Genomic DNA, 20291 nt, shown 5'->3' with positions numbered 1-20291 from the left:
AGCAGATGCCAAAATTGCTTATTTATTTTCAAATCTATAGTTTCTGAAATAAATGTGAAACAAATTAATTTAATTAATTATTTGTATATACTTAGTACTTGTGTCTTGGATATTGCAAAGAAAGACTTAAGAATGGGTCGCATACCTGTTTGCTAATACTATACTTCTCTTTCAGCCAACATATAAGTAAAGATTCTAAGCTCTTGATTCTGAGTGTAGGGTTGTGTTGTTAAGTGTATAAACTTAATGTGTCTTCTAATATTGTTGAGAAATGCCGTAACACAATTTATGAACCAGTAATCTGATAATGTGCAACATTTTAGCATTTGGAAGACCAGGAGAAAAAAATTAAGTAATTTTTGATTAATGCGTAATTATATATCTGTATAAATCAATGTAATACCATTATCAGTTTATAGTGATGATATTTTAGACAAAATTGATATTTTGAATTTAAATTCCAGCTTCAATATTCCTCAAAGTTAGTTGACTTTTGGTTGTCTATATATTAGTCAACACTAGAAAGAGAGAAGCAGAGAAAACCAGGATTTTACAATTTAAACAGTGACATTAAACACTAACACATCATTACATTAAAGTAAAATTTAATAATGGAATGCTAGTGATGACAATTGGAATGGCAGATGTGACATATTAGAAATAAACTTTAACTTAAATCTTTCCAATACAGGGTGAAATTGGTGAACCGGGACAGAAGGGCAGCAAGGGTGACAAAGGAGAAAATGTGAGTTTCCTAGTTCTTACTGAGTGGCAATTATTCATTCAACTTTTTTTTTATATTAACCATGGATATTTTTCCGTAGTACTACCTACTTATAAATCCATACTATATTACCTCTTTGGCAACTCTTCAGTTGAGATTCAGTCAATTCTAATTAAACCTCTTTCTGATGTTATGTGCTAAGATATGTAATCATTCCAATCCTGAAAGCCTCATAATGAGACTAAGTCACCAGCAAATTCACTCTCCATCGCTTTTGCATCGTTAGTTCGTATATCCCTGTGGTTTAAAGAGAAATCGTGTCTTAGTGTGGTTATGAAAAGGATTTTGACCTGGTGGAAACCTGAAAGTGCCTCATGTACCCCGATGGTCTATGAACTGTGCTTTCAGAGTCTTTGCTTTAAGTACTCTTTCCAACAGGTGGCAGTAATTATGAACAATGACTGTTTTTCTTTAGTGCTTGGATCTTTTACAGTGACTGATCAGTTATTTATATAAAAAAAGACGGTTAAGAAGAAATATTTATTCATGTAAGACTCACAAACCTATTGAAATCTATTGCTCAAAAGAAGGAGTTTCGGTAAACTTAATATATAAACTAAGTTTGCCTGTGTTTTCATATGAAGGAAATGCAGATTTTTATATATCACTATGTTCTGTCTGTATAAAATCTCGCAATCCCAATATTCATTTAGAAGATAGTGTATGGACAGATCTTTTAAGTGCTCTTTCTGACTGATCCTATCTCATTAAAGAAATCTGGCATTTTGAAAAATTTCAAATGTGAAACTTCAGTGTCTTACATAAAAATCCATTTTTAAATATCCACACTACAGTTGAGAGTGCTTTCAGTAATAACCGGCAATTTCAAGCTGATTGCAAATATGCAAGTCTGAGTCTCAGGTAGTAAAACAAATAATGGTTGACTGGGCTAAATGCAAAAGACTTCTTTTCTTTCCCATAGAAGTGTAGAGATGCATAATAGATTTTGATCAACGAAATATTCTGTGCTGTTAGAGCTGAGGCTCTTCCGGCTTCAGTTTTAAAATTACTGATTTTTATCTCACCCCAGGGTCCTCCTGGTCCCCCAGGTCTTCAGGGTCCTGTTGGTGCCCCTGGAATTGCTGTAAGTACTCCTCTTTGTTCAGCAAATTTATATCCTCACAGTGCTCTGATTAAATTTATGAACTGTCACACAACCAGTTGATTTTGCGCGGTGATGAGTTTGTACGTTTAACATTGAATCAAGTTTAAATTATCTAATACAGCTAACCACGCTGATCTTTATAAACAAAAGATATTGTGACTTCATTTGAAAAAAAAAATCACAACCAGTTGGAAGTACTTAATTTGTAGTAAATTCTGAACATCATTTCCCCCTTGTTAGACAATTTTTATGTCACTTGGTATACGTGAGAAAATCAAAATCAGCCATACTCCAGACACAAGGAGTGTAAACCATGCAAACAATGGTGTATTTATAGCAGATAATGGATATTTAATCTTTTTACTCGGTTGCTTGTAAATAGAACAGCTTTGATTAAATTAGAAATGGCTATATTTTTATGATGATGTATCAGAATCATGATTTTTCTAGTTTGTGATCATTTTCATTGCTCTACTCTAGGGAGGTGATGGTGAGCCAGGTCCCAGAGGTCAGCAGGGGATGTTTGGACAAAAAGGTGATGAGGGTGCCAGAGGTTTCCCAGGACCTCCTGGTCCCATAGGTCTTCAGGTAAGATGCTCTCTGCATTGTGTAGTTGGTCGTGTCCACCTACTTCTCACACCAGCTTTTCTGGTGGATGTAAAACCAAGTAGCCTTCCTTGTTCTATGCAGGAACTTGGATACAATGTTTAGCCATAATGACTGTTTTACTTAAATGTTAGCCCTACATTAGGTATCATATCTCCTTTCTTCATTCTCATTTTGCTTAAAAAAAAAAAACAAAAAAACCTTATTTAAGGCTGATCGTTAAAAGTGAGAGTTTAGAAGGATGCTTTTGTAGGTCTCATAGCAAGAAAAATAGTACTTCAGATGGCTAACAAAAATCCAAAGCATTTTGAGAAAGAGCAAACTGCCAATCACAACTACCAACAGACACTGCCAAGAGCAATTGTTAAACAATGATAGGTAAAATAAAAAACAATAGAGAAGTCATTTCAAATAGCATTTTAAATTTATGATTTGAATTTTATGAAACATATTCAGGACAAGAAATATGAAATTGCAGATCTTTCAAATTTTCATTCAAATATGTCTTACAACTGGACTCAGTCAACACTTGCATAGTAGACAAATCCTCTTCTTAGTTGTTTTTCCACTCTTCCATGTGATGTTCACTGCTTCCTACAAACTTTGGAAACATCCGGCTTTTTTCTTTCACAAACTTATTCTATACCTACCTAGTGATCCTCTGGAAGATTATAAAATTTTGTTTTAAATGATATTTGGGTACCGTATGGATATGCGTTATACCGCATGAGCAATTTTAGAAACGGTTAAATTAAATCATCTAGTTCACTGTCCTTAACCATTTGTGAAATTGTAGAAAAGTAAATAGAAGTTGTGTTTATATAAATTTAATTTTTTATCTTTATTTTCATAAATAAAGTCACAGAATACTGGTTTTTAATATTAAATAGGTTATTATATACATAATTATACAGATTATATTGTAAATAATATAATTAATTATATATCATAGTTATTGTTATAACACTCAATGGATGTCTCCCAGTGAACATGATATTGTAATTTTCTGCTTTTATTTTAATGCCAAAATGATTCTTTTTAGACTTGGGAAATGCAAAAACTTCATGTTCATACTGTGTTTACCTCTTTTATATTTATTAGACAAAAATAAATGAGCAATCATGAGTACAAAATATCAACATGTGTGAGAAACACACATATTTGAAAACAACAACAAGGGATTCAAAATCAGATTGCCAGTGGATAGGTTACCATTCATTTTCTGCTTTCTCATTTAACTGATTACTCTGATTCTATAAGGTTGTAATTTAGGAGTTTAGTTCTCATGATTAAAGAAGATGCCTTGTAGCTTATATTTATAAAATATTAAGTGAAAAATTACCTTCATTTCCACAATGTAAGAAATGTGCTTTTTGATGAGGGTGACTCAAGAAATTAGTTCACTACAAAATTGATTATATTTTCCCACACCTACCTCTTTAAATCAGGGATCTGAAAAGATGCTAATGTAATTAACATGTTCACAATTGCATCTGCATCCTTTAATTGAAGCTTCATGGCAGAATAGATATTAGCAATTATAATACATAAATAATAATAATCTAATATTCTGGTTAAGTGACTTGATTTTTCAATTTGATGTTTATAATTTATCTGCATATGAAGGAGACATATAGAATGACAGTTCTTGGCTTAAATTCATTTTTTTTATTTTATCACTTAAGTGCCAAATGATTTTAAATTGACAGACCTTTAAACAGAATATCTCCATGTATAAATTATTCCTTAGGAGAAAGTTGGGGCATATGAAAACTGATTAACACTGTAGTACCATTTAGCACATTTAGTTTCCAGTAACAAAAGAATTTGACTCATTATGTCTCTATTAATTTCAATGATAAGAACATTCTGTCTTAATCAGCTTAAACTATAACCAGACTTCATCAGAAAGAAAGAAATATTTCAATGTTTCTCTATTGGGAGGTCTCTACTGAGCTAATATTAGGAATACTCATATGGGGCGCCTGAGTGGCTCAGTTGATTAAGCATCTGCCTTCTGCTCAGGTCACGTTCCCAGGGTCCTGGGATCGAGTCTCACCTTGTGCTCCCTGCTAAGTGGAGAGCCTGCTTCTTCCTCTCCCTCTGCTGCTCCCCCTGCATGTTCGTTCTCTCTCTCTCTGTGTCAAATAAATAAATAAAATATTTTTTTTTTTAAAAAAGGAATACTCATATGCATAAAAAGAAGCTGGCAATGCAGAGCTTTTTTTGTTATAGAAATAAAAGAAAACTATGAACTCTACTATTTATATACTATTCAATTTGGGGATTCCAAATCAGATTTACTCTATGCTAAAAGGAAATGGAAACGTGGACAAAAAAATAAGCAATGTGATTATTAATTTATGCAGTGTTTAGGAAAACGTATAAACTTTAAGAACTTAAAATTTTAAGAACTTATAAATTTTAAACTATAAGAACTTAAGGGTTGCCTGGGTGGCTCAGTCAGTTAAGCATCTGCCTTCAGCTCAGGTCACGATCACAGTGTCCTGGGATCGAGCCCCACATTGGGCTTCCTGCTAAGTGGAGAGCCTGCTTCTCCCTTTCCCTCTGCTGCTCCCCCTGCTTGTTCGTTCTTTCTCTCTCACTGCCAAACAAATAAATAAAATCTTAGAAAAAAAAACTTGTAAGAACTTAGAACTTACAAACTTTAAATTATAAGAACTTAAACTTATGTGTAAGTTGCAATGCATGATACTTAACAAAATGGACTTGAAATATTAGATGTTAAAATCTACTTGTCTGTTCAAGAGTTTAAGTTTGTGTTCTCTATCAATGAATTATAATTTCTGAGGTTGTGCATCTTGGACTCTGAAATCTTAGTAATTTCTCCCAGCTAGTTTTTAGGCAGGCTAAAATCTAAACTACTGCCTGGCTGTATCCTCCCTGGAACTTCTCCAGTGATTCTAGAAGCTACTATCAGATGATATTAACCATTTGGGAATACACACAACTGACTATTTTCCTAGACATCCTAGTGACAATTGAGAAAAAAGAAATGATATCCTGGTATATGTTGTCCATTATAAATCAGTAATTAAGATTTTGTCATAAAATAAATATATGCCACATTAAAAAAAATGTTTATAAATACACTCAATAGAGTACCCTCTCGGAGTGGGTAGCCAAACTGAGAGCCATGTGGATTTAGCAGGTCATAGAAATAATTTAGTGGGTTATTACCACGGTTTTAAAAAAATGAAATATAACAGGATAAGGTAAAACAGAATAAAAATATCAAAGATCATCATCTGTGCATTAAAGGTATTATTTTTTGAAACTCCTCTTTCAGCCATTTTGCACGTGCACAGTTGGGAGGTAATAAGTGAAATATATTTATTACATTATAATGTAATATATTATAATATAATAATATAATTTGCAGCCACTGCAGGGTAGTGCCAACTCAATAATTTTACTAAAATACCAGCCTAGATTTAGAGCTTTTGTGCTGTGTATTTTTATTTCTTAAATAGATTATATCCGAAAAACTATTGTATAAATATTAAAAATAAAATATGTGTAGAGTGTATAAGGTATAAATAAACAATGGTATAATACTAAAACATTAAAAAATTAAAGTAATCCATAATCTTACCATATTAAAAACTATTACCATTTTCACTGTTTCTGTCCAATAATTATCATACCTATTTTAAACACTATTTCACAGATAAATTTATACTATGCATATTTACTTATACTTGTATTTTATTACTTATTATATATGCTTAATATTTAGAGTATTAGTATCATATTAATGGTCCTATAATATTCCATTAGCTTATGTAACCAAATTGATTTAGCTATGTTTTCTATTATTAACATTTGGAATAATTGAAAATTTTAATTGTCATAGCTCCTGTTATAATAAACATTTTATTGCATGTAGTTTTTCCTGTTGATTTATTTTCTTAGAATTCATTCATTCATCATTAATTCATTTTATTGAAATCCTAGTTTTTGCCTGATCCTCTGCTAATTGCTAGAGATAATATATTGACATCTACCCCAAAGTAGCTTATGGTTGTAAGTACATGAATAAGTGGCATTATTGTGTTTTTAGGTATACAATTCAAATATGTGCAAAGTATTGTTGAGATATGAAAGAGGAAATATAAACAATTCTGCTTTGGAAGAACTAGTTAAGAAGACCAAGAGGAAGTAAAATAATTTTCCCATAAAGACATAGGTGAAATTTGAGTGTAACCCGCTCTGTTAGTTTATTCTGTAACACAGAACCCTTCCAAAACAAAGACACTGCAACTGGATATAAAGGAAATGAATTTGAGAGAAAAGGGGAAGGAAAATACTCCAGGTTTTATGACCTTGCAGATTTCTAGGACTAGAAGTCAAAGTAACAGGTTAAAAATTCAGAAGTTATTTATAACCCTGGAAATGTGTTAGAATAACCCTGGAATATTTATTTTCTTTTTTTTTTTAATCTTTATTTATTTATTTGAGAGAGAGAGAGCACAATCGGGAAGAGGGGCTGAGAGAGAATGAGAAGCAGACTCCCGGCTAAGCAGGGAGCTCGTGGGGCTGTATTGTAGGACCCCACGATCATGACCTGAGCGGAAAGCAAGAGTCAGTCACCCAACCAACTGCACCACTCAGGTGCCCTCAGAATATTTATTTTCAAAAGAGTTTTGTCAAATTGGTACATAACTATAAAAACCTCACCATAGGGTGTTCTAAAATAATTTGGGACAAGATTTTTAGAAAATCCTTGCAATGGCAGTCCTATATATTACTCATAAAAGATGGAACAAATGTTTAAGTGTCCATAAATTCCCTGATTAAATTATGTATTTAGTGCTTGTAAATAAAATCAAACAGTATAATATTATACAAAGCATAAATTTTATTTGTAAATATAGGCATAAGATTTTATTATATGTAGTTAATACTTGCATTGTAAGTATTTTAACAGATGACAGTTTCTGAATCTTAATTTCATGTTTTTATTTGGCTTTATATCTAATTTTGGATTCATACTAGAAATTGGTCAAAAGTTTCTTTTTAAATACATGCCGAGTGACTTTTATTGTCTTCAAATTATATTTTCTTAGGGTCTGCCTGGCCCACCTGGTGAAAAAGGTGAAAATGGGGATGTTGGTCCTATGGTAAGTTTATATCTTTTAGGATATTATGGATTGTGAATTTTCACATTACTGATAGCTTTCTTCAGGTTTAGTAATATGAACAAAGTAGTCCTAAGAGCCATGACTTTTCAGATCTATGTCTCCCCCTTTCCCCACTAACCTGTATCTGTGACCATTGGAGTCTCTCAGCAAATATCTCCCTTTCTGTTCTCTTTCTCACTTTGGAGTAATGTTATATGCATACATGGCATTATTGGTTGATATGTTGTTATCTATATTTTTATTTCTAAGTGGGTGTATTATTGACATGTATATAAACTGCCAAACTTCAGTTATTTATCAGTTTTTAGCTCCAGACTTTGAAGTGGACAGGTAAAGAGTAGGTAATAGTCACCCATGATTTGGATAATTAGCAAATGTTAACAAAGTATTAAATATTAATTGTACTTTGTAACAAATTCTTAATTTAAAAGGAATTCTATCTGAATTAGAATGTTATAACAAAATAATTTGCACTTATTGATTCTGGCTTTCTGCTCTAAGTCTAAATCTAAGAGTTCACTGAAACTTTGAAATATATATATTTGTATATTGAGCAATACCTTGGATAAGGAAACAATTATCCAAGGTAATTGAAATCTATAATGAAATGTAATGAATATATTTCCTAATCGTCCCTTCCTTTCAATAAATATTGCCCCCATTTCTTACTTCCTTCAGAATACACATTTTGATATTTTTACACTTGTATTTTAGATTTTATTTTCTTCAAATAAGAAATCATTCTTTTTATCACATTAAACTAAGAAACAAGGAACAGAATAAACCTTGATGACTCAAAGAACTGACCAATACTCTAAGCAGCATCAGGTACACAGAGAGCTCCTTTCTAGAGATGATTGCTATGGTTCCTTGAATCATTAATACATTTCTCTCCGACATATTAGTAATAGCTAATAGTAGGGAAGTTTTCAGCAATGACATTAGAATAAACTGTGACCTTTAGAAATAATTCTAATGCCCTTGTATTCACTACAGACTAATTTAATCACAACCTTGAGGTAAGGGGTTCTGGCCATCAGTATTTTGTAAAAAGTGCCCTGAAGTAATTTTAATGCACAACCAGTGAAAAGAACATTTGTTTTAGGAAGACAACTAAATACTTAATCTTATTTCAGTTCTAACATGTAGAACATAAGAACTGACACAAAAAAACAGAATATTCAAATAAAAAATACTTTTATAGAATTAATAAATTCTGAATCTACTCAAGCACCATTTCTTGTTCCAACTTTGTATTCCTCTTTTAATCTAACATTCTAGCATATTCTAGTATAATATATTTCTGTTGTATTATGAATCCATTGTACCAGATAGTAGTAATAGCCTAATTTTCTAATTTTTAATCAAATTGTTTGCCTGCAGTCCTAAATTCCCCATAGCTTTGTTCAGAGGATCATTTGCTAACATGATGTTGTATCCATCAAGAATGACTTATAACCCTGGGATGGTTCACTGGTTATGATTTTACAGCATTGGGGCACCTGGGTGGCTCAGTCGTTAAGTGTCTGCCTTCGGCTCAGGGCGTGATCCTGGCGTTCTGGGATCGAGCCCCACATCAGGCTCCTCCGCTGGGAGCCCGCTTCTTCCTCTCCCACTCCCCCTGCTTGTGTTCCCTCTCTCACTGGCTGTCTCTATCTCTGTCAAATAAATAAATAAAAATCTTTTTAAAAAAATGATTTTACAGCATGAAACTTCTTTTAGTTTTCTTGACCACAAAGTGAAAATAATAGAAATGCAGTGTGTTTGGTCCTCATAAACCTTAATATTCATCTCTTACAGGGTCCACCTGGTCCTCCAGGCCCAAGAGGCCCTCAAGGTCCCAACGGAGCTGATGTAAGAATTGTGAAATATAGGTTAATTATTTTGAAGTTATTTAAGTGTCAGTATTATTTAATGGTAGATGGTATCTAAGACACAATGGAGATAATTGCACTATTGTTAAATGTTTAAGTGGACAAGAGCTCAAAAATCATCTACTCACTACATTTCGTTTTGCAGGAAAATAAACAGGCTTTATAGGGAACTAGTCACCACAAATATAAAAGAGTTTTAAAGTTCACATTCGATACAAGCTATTTTAGAGAATTATGTGCATGATAATATGTGCATCTCTTACCATGTAAGTTGTTTCCTCTCAATTGTGTAAAGACAGTCTCCCCCATGCTTAATAATTGACCCACTGTTCCAATATTACGGGATTTGAAATGTAATGCCATATTTATCTTACTGTTACCATTAGCAAATGTATAGAATTAGATGTTATCTCTTTTCTGATTTCACCTTTTCACAATGAAAAAATCTTTTATTCTTGTTTTCAATTGCTCTTCTGTTATGCCTGCTTTTAATTTGGTCAGGCCAGAACTGGGTAAAATAGACAAGGAGCAGATGTACTAAAAGAGTTTTTGGGTTTTAATTCTCCTTAAGTAATATAAAGGTTAATGGTTCATACTGGTTTTTTTGCATGGATTACATAATTCTTAACCAGAGTCATACTTTGATCTACTCCAAAACTCTACAAAATTAACCTTTATTCTGGCCTATTCGATGGGCAAAGAACTTGAAATTAAGTTCCGAGTATCAACCAGCATGACTAGAGTTGGAAAGTCTTCTGCCATATCTTCAAAATTCTGATGAATTTGAAAATCAATTTAATATAATTAAATTATTTGCTATCAAGTAAATTTGGCAACTCAGTAAAAGGCATCATTTTGTCCCATCCTTCAAATGACTTGGAAGATTCTTGCATATATTTCTCCTTCTTTGAGAACTACTAGATATATATTTATGACTTTTTTATTTTTATTGCAAGAATAAGGATAACTGTATATTCCTTTTCTGCAGGGACCACAAGGACCCCCAGGATCCGTTGGTTCAGTTGGTGGTGTTGGAGAAAAGGTGAGGAATGGGGGCACCGGGTGGCTCAGTTGGTTAATCATCTGCCTTCGGCTCAGGTCATGATCTCCCGTTTCTGGGATGTAGTTCTGCATCAAGTTCCCTGCTCAGTAGGGAGTCTGCCACTCTTTCTCTCTCTCTTTCTCGCTCCGTCTCCCTCTGCCCCTCCCTACTGCTCGTTACCACTCTCTCTCTCTCTCTCTCTCTCTCTCAAAGAAAATCTTTTTTTTAAAAAAGGTGAGGAATGTAGTGATATGCAGTTTGATGCACCAAGAATTGGGGACTTTGATGATACTGGCTGGTATTTTAAGTGCTTCGAATAGTTCCGTCTTTCTCAGTATTTTACACATAGTTATTTGAATCGCAGCCCATCTACTCTAGTAGTTAAATAGTAGTGGTAATATGATTTTGAGATATCATGTTTTTTTATTGCCAGGTATTGTGCTGAGTAGTGGACATGGGTCATTTCCTTTAATCAACACAATCCCTCTGATGATGATATTATTATTATCTACATTTTTAAGCTGAGACACTGAAGCTTAAAGAATTTCAATAATTTTGTCAAAGTTTTATCCTGAGAAACTAAATCAGGATCTACTGTCATGTATGTCTGACTAGAGTAAGTATCTCTAGTAACACTCATTCCTGAAAAAGAAGAGATTGGTTGATGTAACTGAAACAGGAAAAAGGAATCCTTCAAATTACAAAAGAATTAATCATTCATTTTGTCATATTTGGAGTTACATTTTCATTACTAATAATATGACCTGTCTTTGGCACTTTTCAAAATATTAGGCATGTGTCATAACATCTGGGCTCAGAATAGCTTCGTTTTCTCATGAAAATGATTTCACTTAAAACATCTCTTTCTTTTTATGAAAATGTCAAAATGATTCTCTGAATTCTTATTTATGCATTCATGGTCATTTCTTAATAGAATTTTTAAGAAAATCGACATTAATATTTGCTTTATTTAAAAAAATAAGTTATTTGCCAGTTTGAGAGATGAAAATTAAATTCCATACCATAAAATGTTATACAGTGAAAAAATGTGGGCTTTCTAGTTATTAATTAAATGATATAAGAAATATAGACTTGCCATAATTGTAAAAATGATTCTGTTGTTTGGTCTCAAAGATTTTTGACATATCACATATTGCATTTAATTTAAGTAAAAGATTTAACTCTCAGAAAAAAAGAAATGCAATAGGATATCTGCTGAACACATTCTACCATTTGATTATAATTAATCCTATATGGTCAACCATTTAAATAGTTTCTTCATTACTAAATTAGAAATATTTTAAAATTATTTTGTAATTCTTACTGCATAAACAGTCAAGTTTTTTTTTTACTGACTCTTTGTTTATATTTTTAAATTTAGCGTTTTGTGTTGAAAACGTGCAAGTGAGTTGGAGTGGAATTTAAAGAACATTTTTCACTGAGTACAGTTGTCATAGGGAGAATAACTGGTCTCTGATGATAAAACTGTAGGAGACAGATGATAACAGACTCAACTTTCCTCTTTCTTCCCTTGGCATCATCCCCTTTTGGCTGTAATGTTGACTAGATAGTTGTGAGAACTAGTCTCTAGTTTTAGTTTTGTCCACCTAGAAAATTCTGAAATAATGCTTAATAAATAAATTCTAAATTTAAAAGCTTTTTCAGCTTATCTTATGGTTTCCTAAAGCTTGCGGGTACAGTAGGAACAAGTTTAAGTACTTCAGTTCCTACTATGGTTTCATCTTGTGTTACTCTTGAAGATAAACATGGATGACAGGGGTTTGGAGTTTGGGAAAACTCTTTTTCCATATTGTTTCCATTGTTTAAAGGCTATCTGGTAACACCTGGCTACCTTTGAGTCTTAAGAGAATACAGTGTTGTTAACTATATTCACATTGCTGTATATTAGATCTCCAGAACTTACTCATCTTGTGTATCTGAAATTTTGTAACCTAAGACCAACATTTCCCCATGTACTCCACACTCCAGCCCCTAGTGACCAGCATTCTATTGCCTGCTTGTATGAGTTTGGCTATTTTAAATTCCACATATAAGTGAGATCTTGCAGTATACTGTGTATATTTAAAATATAAAGCATTTAATGTGGACATTTTATCATTGATTTGAATGGCAAACTGCTTTAGTCTTATTTCAGAGATATGAATAATAGGTCATAAGAATATTACTTATATATCATTCCATCAACCGGAGATGGATGACTGATTTGTTGCTTTGCAAATAATGTGAATGTAATATTTTACTTGTAAGGTTTATCTAAAATAACAGGTAGTATTTGCTACTCATCTTGAGAGAGAAAATAATTTACACACAATACTGTTACCAATAAATTCCTAGAAAATACTTGATATTTTCCATGATTATGCAGATAATTGAAGAAGTTAAAATATGTGCATATTCTCGAAGAATAAGAAATTAGGTACACTGAATAGCCTATCCCTGGAGTTATGTTTATATTTAATATAATGCATTTCAAACCAATTTATGAATAATGGGTTTATACCAGTACAATTGGAAATAAAGCAGAATTAAAAATTAAAGGGAATTCAGACCTGCCATTTTTTTTAAAATTTAAAACAATTTCCACTTCAGAATTTCTAGTTCCACTGATTTTGTGTAGAAACATGGCACATGAATATACTGTATTATTTCACTTGGATGATGACTTGAATAAAATACTATGCTTTTTCAGTGTAAAAAATTAGTAACAGACTTTCATAACTAAAACCTACTAGTCTAGGAGGTTTATTTATTAGTCTGCTGAGCTAGAAAATAGTCATCCATATTTGTACAGGTAGAACATAAAAGCTACTGAATTTATAATATGTATATCCTCAAAAGGAACAATTTTAATTAGTATCTAAGTATCTTTCTGTATCTTATACAGTATTTTCTATGTTCTCAGATCTCTACTAAATATATTTTATAGGATTATCAAAATACTACCAAATGATTTGCTTATTTGCTATTGTAAAGATAAATTAATATTTTAGTAAGAAATGGAATTTCTTTAATCAATAAACTAAGTTGTAATGTGAATACCGATACAGCACAAATACAGAATTTGTTAGGAAACATGCAGAGGTCTGTTTTGTATGGTTTGGTGATAACTTGAGGTTAATGCTCTGTTAACTAATTGATGAGAATTGTAGCATTCAGTCTACCCAGTTCTGCCTCCTCACTTGAGAAATAAAAATACTGAGGTCAGTAATAAGTTCCTTCCTCTTAATAAAGTCTTCTGCCTTTAAACAATATAATGATTTAAAGTCTAGTTTGAAATGTCGTGGTCATCATTGAAGGCAGTTCTACAAATGTAAAAACATCATTTCTGTGTTGTTGTTGTTGTGTTTGTTTGTATGTTTGTCATTTCTATGTTTTGAGGCTCATTTGCTTTCTTCTTTACAGGGTGAACCTGGAGAAGCAGGGAACCCGGGGCCTCCTGGGGAAGCAGGCACAGGCGTAAGTGTTAGCTTATTGTCAACGTAGGTGTTAACAGTTTGGGAATTCCTTTCAGAGTATATTAAACACGTAACTTAACTCCTAACTAATTCAGTTCTTTGCGTTTCCTTTCCAACACACTAAAAATAATCACAAATGCAGAACTTTTTGTTTAGCAATTTTGCATATCCTTTACATATTTTGATTTACATAGAAATTGAAAAAAATAACATTTATTAGACATAAGTTAGAGCATTAAAACTATAAGCTGTTTACACATTTTTTGATGGGGTGCTCACAAAAGAAACAAACTAACTGTGCTACGTCAAACAAACATGTATGAATTGTATTAGGACTGTATTCGTTCTAATTTAGATTGGTTCAAACCTGGAGTGAATTTGACCCCTGGGACACATTTGGCAATGTCTGGAGAAATTTTTGGTCATCTCCCTTGGAGAAATGTCACTCTTGATGTCACATGCTGGGATCAAATTAGTAGAGACCAGGGGTGCTGTTAAACACCTTGCAATGCACAGGATAGCACCCCCCCTCCCCGCCCCACAGCAGAGTTGTGTGATCCAATATGCTGAGGCTAAGAAAGTTTGACTTAAAGCTTATAATAAAATTATTCTTTTTCTGATGTGATTGTAGGGCCCCAAAGGGGAAAGAGGAGAAAAAGGAGAAGCTGGCCCACCTGGTGCTGCTGGACCTCCTGGTGCTAAGGGACCACCAGGTGATGATGGCCCGAAGGGTAACCCGGTAAGTGAGCTCGGTCCCCTTTAAAATGGCATCTATGTCAAGGACACATAGGAGCTTTTCATAGAAAGGTTAGAAATCATGAAACTCTGTCCCATGGCTGGTGAAGCTGACTTTTCATCATTTCATATATCCATTAGCATTCTCCATTAATTTCTTTTTTAAAACATTTTCTAGCAGAAGAAGGGAAATATTCTCATATGGTTTTGCCATGACTTAGCTCTGAAATATCAGAATACTGTGACTTTATAAAGAATATTTTTATTTATCTTCTTTCTTTTAAAAACATCAACCTAGGGTCCCGTTGGTTTTCCTGGAGATCCTGGTCCTCCTGGGGAACCTGGCCCTGCAGTAAGTATCATGGGGAAAAGAAAGGAATTATTTTGACGGGGTGGTTCCCAGTATCTCTATTGTTAATAATTAAAGAATATTCTTGATGACTTCAGTAAATCCCCAAAAATAGAAAGGAAAAGAAAATGTAAACCGCAATCACAGCTATGACAATTAAATCCATAAGGTTGAGGACAATTAGACCTATGTTGCATGATTATTTTCTTCATTTGGGTTAGTTTTCCAGACTTTGCTGGGTTGTATAAACTATCTGAGTAGCAGCATTACTATGATTTCAAAGTTACAGCATCTTTGTTTTTATTTCAGTCTCTCCTCTGCTTAAATCCTACCTCAAAGTGTGTGGTATTTGTTCATGGTGCAAGGATGCACCGGCTTTGTATGCTAATTACATCCTCTTTCTTTTCTTATATTAACAGCATACTGTATTTTAAATTTAATGTGGTGGCAGTTTTCACAAATCTTTATTGAAAGAGTGAGAGATACCACAATCCTTAAAATACAACTGGAAGATTTCAATAATAACTTTTATTTGTCCATTTAGTAATGGTTTATATCTCTAAGGACTCAGAGAGTATATCATACCTTTTTGTTTTAATAAAAGTGAACTCATAGAAATATCTGAGATCACTTTCCATTGCCCATCACAGGGCCAAGATGGCGTTGGTGGTGACAAGGGTGAAGATGGAGATCCTGGTCAACCGGTAAGTAAGCACACTATTTTTATTAGATCTTTACGTAGTCTCAAGACATTTTAAAGAAATAATCAGACTTTCAAAAGCATAGCTATGTGGGTACACGTTTTTCCAAAAGGATTACCAGTTATATTTGAATTTCAGTTCAAAGTCAAACTAACGTGGAGTTTCTTAGTTGATGTGATTTAAGCAATATAAGTAGCCATCATCATAAAAAAATGTAGTAATACCATAGTAATGATTTTGTCATACTATGTCAAATATAGCTATCTATTTGTATTAAGTAAAAAGTTATTTTAAAAACACAAATATGGCTGAAATGAAGACAGCCATGTTATCAGCCTATCATTAGCATGATTGTCCTGCAATTACTAATCTAAATGTATTCAGCATTGTATGGGACTAGTGCTATTATTTTTTTAAAATTGAGAATGACCCCGTAGGGGCTTTGGCCACTTATGTTATTTAGGGAGAGGTAAAGGAAGGCACTAAGTTAAGTAGGAACCAAACAAATCTCACCCCTAATACAACTTTGTCTCCAGAGCCATCCGCAATGGATATCTGTAGGCTTAGTCTGTGTAGATAGGACTGGCGGGTCATATCCCAACGTGCTGAGTACTCCTTGGCATGGAAATGCTAGTTCTGTACAAGAAGAAATTTAGAGAGAACAGTTTTATGGTGTCACAAATGTATGTGATATGAGTAAAGTTATTAATCATATGATTCTGTCCATTAGTATGTCTACTGGCTGCTTGTCAGATGTAAGTTAGCACTTTTTAAAAGAACGGTTTGAAGAAGAAGGAATCTGATTCACTTTCTTCCAGCTATGGAAAAGTTTTTCATCTGAATTTATCAGCTCTAATAATAGGTATCTAGAGAAAATCTAGATACCTGAAACAGAGATGAGATTATCCAGGAAAGGTAGATGTGGGGAGGTGAAGAAAGAAGTTTGATTTCAGTCCAGATGTCGGAAAATGCTGTGAGCTGTAAAACAATGCTCAATTGCTTAAAAAGGTATTTTTCACATTTATAGGGTCCTCCTGGCCCATCTGGTGAGGCTGGCCCACCAGGTCCTCCTGGAAAAAGAGTAAGTTTTTAAAATTCTTTATTTGAAACATCCACTCCTTATCTACTGTGTATATAAACTTATGTAATATTCTTATGCTGTAGGCAGCACATTACAATGATGCCGAAAGATAGAAGTCGTGGAGAACAGGGTAATTTCTTAACATTTGTCAAAATTCTTATTAAAATAGAACGCACTTCGACAGATTTAATCTGTCACAATGAGAAGTAGTTCCCCACTTCTCTGTGCTAAGGTCTCCCCTCTGTACGAAAGGAGGCTGTTCTAAAGGACTGCTGGAACCCCGAACTTCAGTTCTCGGTGTGCTACAGGGAGATGAGATGCCAAAGTCTAGCAGTAGCTACAAACACGGTAAAAACCTGAATGCAAGTATCAATAGAAAGAGCTCAGGAATCAGTCCGCACGTAATGTTAGCTTGCTTTATCTTGCCAAGCTTCTCTGATTTGGAAACATGGCTGGATTTTAACAAAAGATGACAGGAAAATAGAAATAAATAGATCTTGTTCAAAATAGTGGCTCCAGTAGATCCTAAGAGATTTACTTGAACTGTCTTTTTCTTACAATTGTACTATTTTCATAATAAAACCTTTTGTTGACCTGCCCCTTGCAGCACTTATATCAACGTACATTGTTCCCCTGCAATAGTCTGTTTTAGTCTATTTTCCATCCTCCCTGCAAACAAAATACATTTCTTAGGTTCATTCCCCTTTCAGTAATCCAAAGGCCCAGAGCACCTGCGATCATTGTTGTTTTCTCATGGTAGCTTTGTTTTAGGGGGATTTTCCTACTACACATCCTCATGTACATATTGTATGAACAGATTTTCATTTTGTCCCTCAGCAATATAAATTCGAGTCAGTATTTACAAACATTTGTCTTTGCCAGAAATAAATGTAGTCTATATTAAACATCTTCTCTGAATATGATTTTCTCTTCACTGACCAAGTGCTTTTTGCCTTCCTCCTTCCCCCTTCTTCTTATATCCTAACAACATTCTAGATAAGATTCTTATTATTTTGTTTTATTTTTGCTGTTGTTGTTGTTGGCAGCCCCAAAGCATGGTCTTGGTAGAAAAAAATGTATTACAAAGCAACCATTGGGCTGTTATTCTTAGAAAGTAATTACAAAGTGTAACATGATTTTTGAGATCTCTTGCCTATTTTTGCCTGCAGTCTGAATGCCATTAAAACTTTCTAGATGGATGAGTAAATGATAATAAACCTTCCTAATAGAATATTGATCAGAATGTTGCGAGTGGCAGTGATACTGAGAAACAAGATTCTAACTGTTATTGAGCAAGTAGGAAAATTAAGTTGTCATTTGTAGTACAAGTACATTCTGTCATGTGTTTGTAATACTGGAGAATAAATGTACATGTCCTTAAGGCACTAGAAGCTTGTGCAGTTTGTGTCAATAAACCATGGAGTTTTAACCTCACCTTATCGTTACAGCTATTTGAGACCAAGAGCTAGTTCCATGCTCTTTTATTGAAAAAACTCCTAGAGGTCACTAAAATAATTTAAACATTATAAAATGCACAAAATTTACCTGTTAAATGGAATTTTAAAGACTCCAGCTCATATTGTCAGAAGAAAGTTCACAACAAAAAATTAAGATAATTGATATTATTAATTGGTAGAAATACAGAGAATAATATATATATATATACACCATATAATGTATATATATTCTTATTATATATGTGCATATATTATTATATATTCTTTCCATCCTTAATGCTTTTATGCATGAATGTGAATGGTCAAAAGATAAAGTGTTAGAAGGAAATATCCCTCCCACATTTACACACTGAGATTCAGATCAGAGATTAGATTCTTAGGAAAGCCTTCCCTACTGTCAAATTAGAACATTGTGCCTATTTTATACGCTTGCTTCACCTTTGCATATTTTATAATGTACTGTCTTTGTTAATTATGATGTCTATCTTCACATCTAAACTTCATGAACTCCTTAGGATTTCACAGGTTTTTTATATTTGTTTTTATTTTTGTTTTGTATTTTCCATGTGCAGCACATTTCTGGCACATAAGGACAATTTAAATGATTTTTTTACATGAATGGAAGAATAGATAAATTATGGAATAATATTGTAAAATACGAATAGTGGAGAGAGGCTTGTGCCATGTATTTTATATGAAGCTTATTTCTCATGGTGAAAAAAATCCTGTGTAACAGTGGCTACTGGTAGAGAATTAACTGGGGCCTGTTTTATTGTCTCATGTTTTAGGAGGCATTTTGCAATCAGAACACTCATTAGTTTATGAAATTACAGCAAGTATTTTGCTAGATTAAGTCCTTGACCATCTGTTTATGCAGATATATGAGAAATAAATGACCAAGACAAGTATTTGTCCGTACGCATTATTAATTTTTCTTATTCTCCTAGAAAAAGTGTGTTTATCTGTTTTCATCCCAGTCTTTCTTAAAAAAGAATCTGTGCCATCTGGAAAAAAATATAAGAAATAGGGACGCCTGGTGGCTCAGTCGGTTGTGCCTGCTTTCAGCTCAGGTCATGATCCCGGGGTCCTGGGATTGAGTCCTGCATCCAAGTCCCGAATCGCTCCCCCTCTGCCTGCCACTTCCCCTGCTTGTGTTCTCTCTCTCTGACAAATAAATAAATAAAATCTTTAAAAAAGAAAGAAAGAAAGAAAGAAAGAAAGAAAGAAAGAAAGAAAGAAAGAAAGAAAAATGAAAATGGGAAAAAAGGGATAAAGAACAGAGAAAATCCATTTAATATGGATTTCCACCATGACATATATCAGGCATTCATTCAAAGAGGGAAGAAATTCTTTGGGGATGGAGAAACTCTATTTGAATCACAATTTTGTGTTTGTGTTGTAGTTTACTGGTGTTTAAATTCTCTAGGCTCTTCAAACTCAGATTTTCTTTTCTCCCTTGCAGTAAAAGCAATATTTTTGTTACATTTTTAGACAGCTGATGACTTGCTTTTTTAAAAGGCTAGATCCTTATAAATCTTCTATTCTATAATGCTCATGTGTGTAAATGTAATCTTTTGAGAAGACTCCATACCTTGATCCCACTAGTTTAAGGAAAAACCTTCATAGAACAAGGAAAAGCCTATTGTTTAGCTGAATCTCATAATTTCTATTTCCAAAATCACAGTCATTATGGTTGTTTAGGTTTGCATATGTTAATATTTTAAACATCACACCAAAATAATTTTTGATAACATTTTAACACTAGGAATTATTTGAAGTTGATGCTTGTATACAGAAATCCTCTTGCATAAATAGCATGAAATTAAAAAGAAGTGCTTAAATTTTAAACACATATTCCTGTTAACATAATGCTGCTGCCTCAAGAGACTGCTTCAAAATTTGTACATTTCTTCCTT

At 33.3% G+C, this 20291-nt stretch overlaps 1 protein-coding gene across 2 annotated transcripts in view; it reads left to right on the top strand.

Annotated features, from left to right (window-relative positions):
• Positions 1 to 20291, top strand: part of COL11A1 (collagen type XI alpha 1 chain) — a 188095-nt gene that overhangs the window by 143761 nt on the left and 24043 nt on the right. For both annotated transcript variants that reach the window (XM_045801647.2, XM_087866138.1), the window contains 11 exons: positions 692 to 745; positions 1815 to 1868; positions 2370 to 2477; positions 7586 to 7639; positions 9461 to 9514; positions 10523 to 10576; positions 14000 to 14053; positions 14684 to 14791; positions 15086 to 15139; positions 15787 to 15840; positions 16865 to 16918. In XM_045801647.2, the coding sequence (XP_045657603.1) occupies positions 692 to 745; positions 1815 to 1868; positions 2370 to 2477; positions 7586 to 7639; positions 9461 to 9514; positions 10523 to 10576; positions 14000 to 14053; positions 14684 to 14791; positions 15086 to 15139; positions 15787 to 15840; positions 16865 to 16918 (702 nt within the window). The remainder of the gene's footprint in view (positions 1 to 691; positions 746 to 1814; positions 1869 to 2369; positions 2478 to 7585; positions 7640 to 9460; positions 9515 to 10522; positions 10577 to 13999; positions 14054 to 14683; positions 14792 to 15085; positions 15140 to 15786; positions 15841 to 16864; positions 16919 to 20291) is intronic.

This window comes from Ursus americanus, chromosome 12, assembly GCF_024610735.1.
Source record: "Ursus americanus isolate L20-20 chromosome 12, mUrsAme1.1.p, whole genome shotgun sequence".
Lineage (NCBI taxonomy): Eukaryota > Metazoa > Chordata > Mammalia > Carnivora > Ursidae > Ursus > Ursus americanus.
This window is presented reverse-complemented; position numbering and strand designations above follow the sequence as displayed.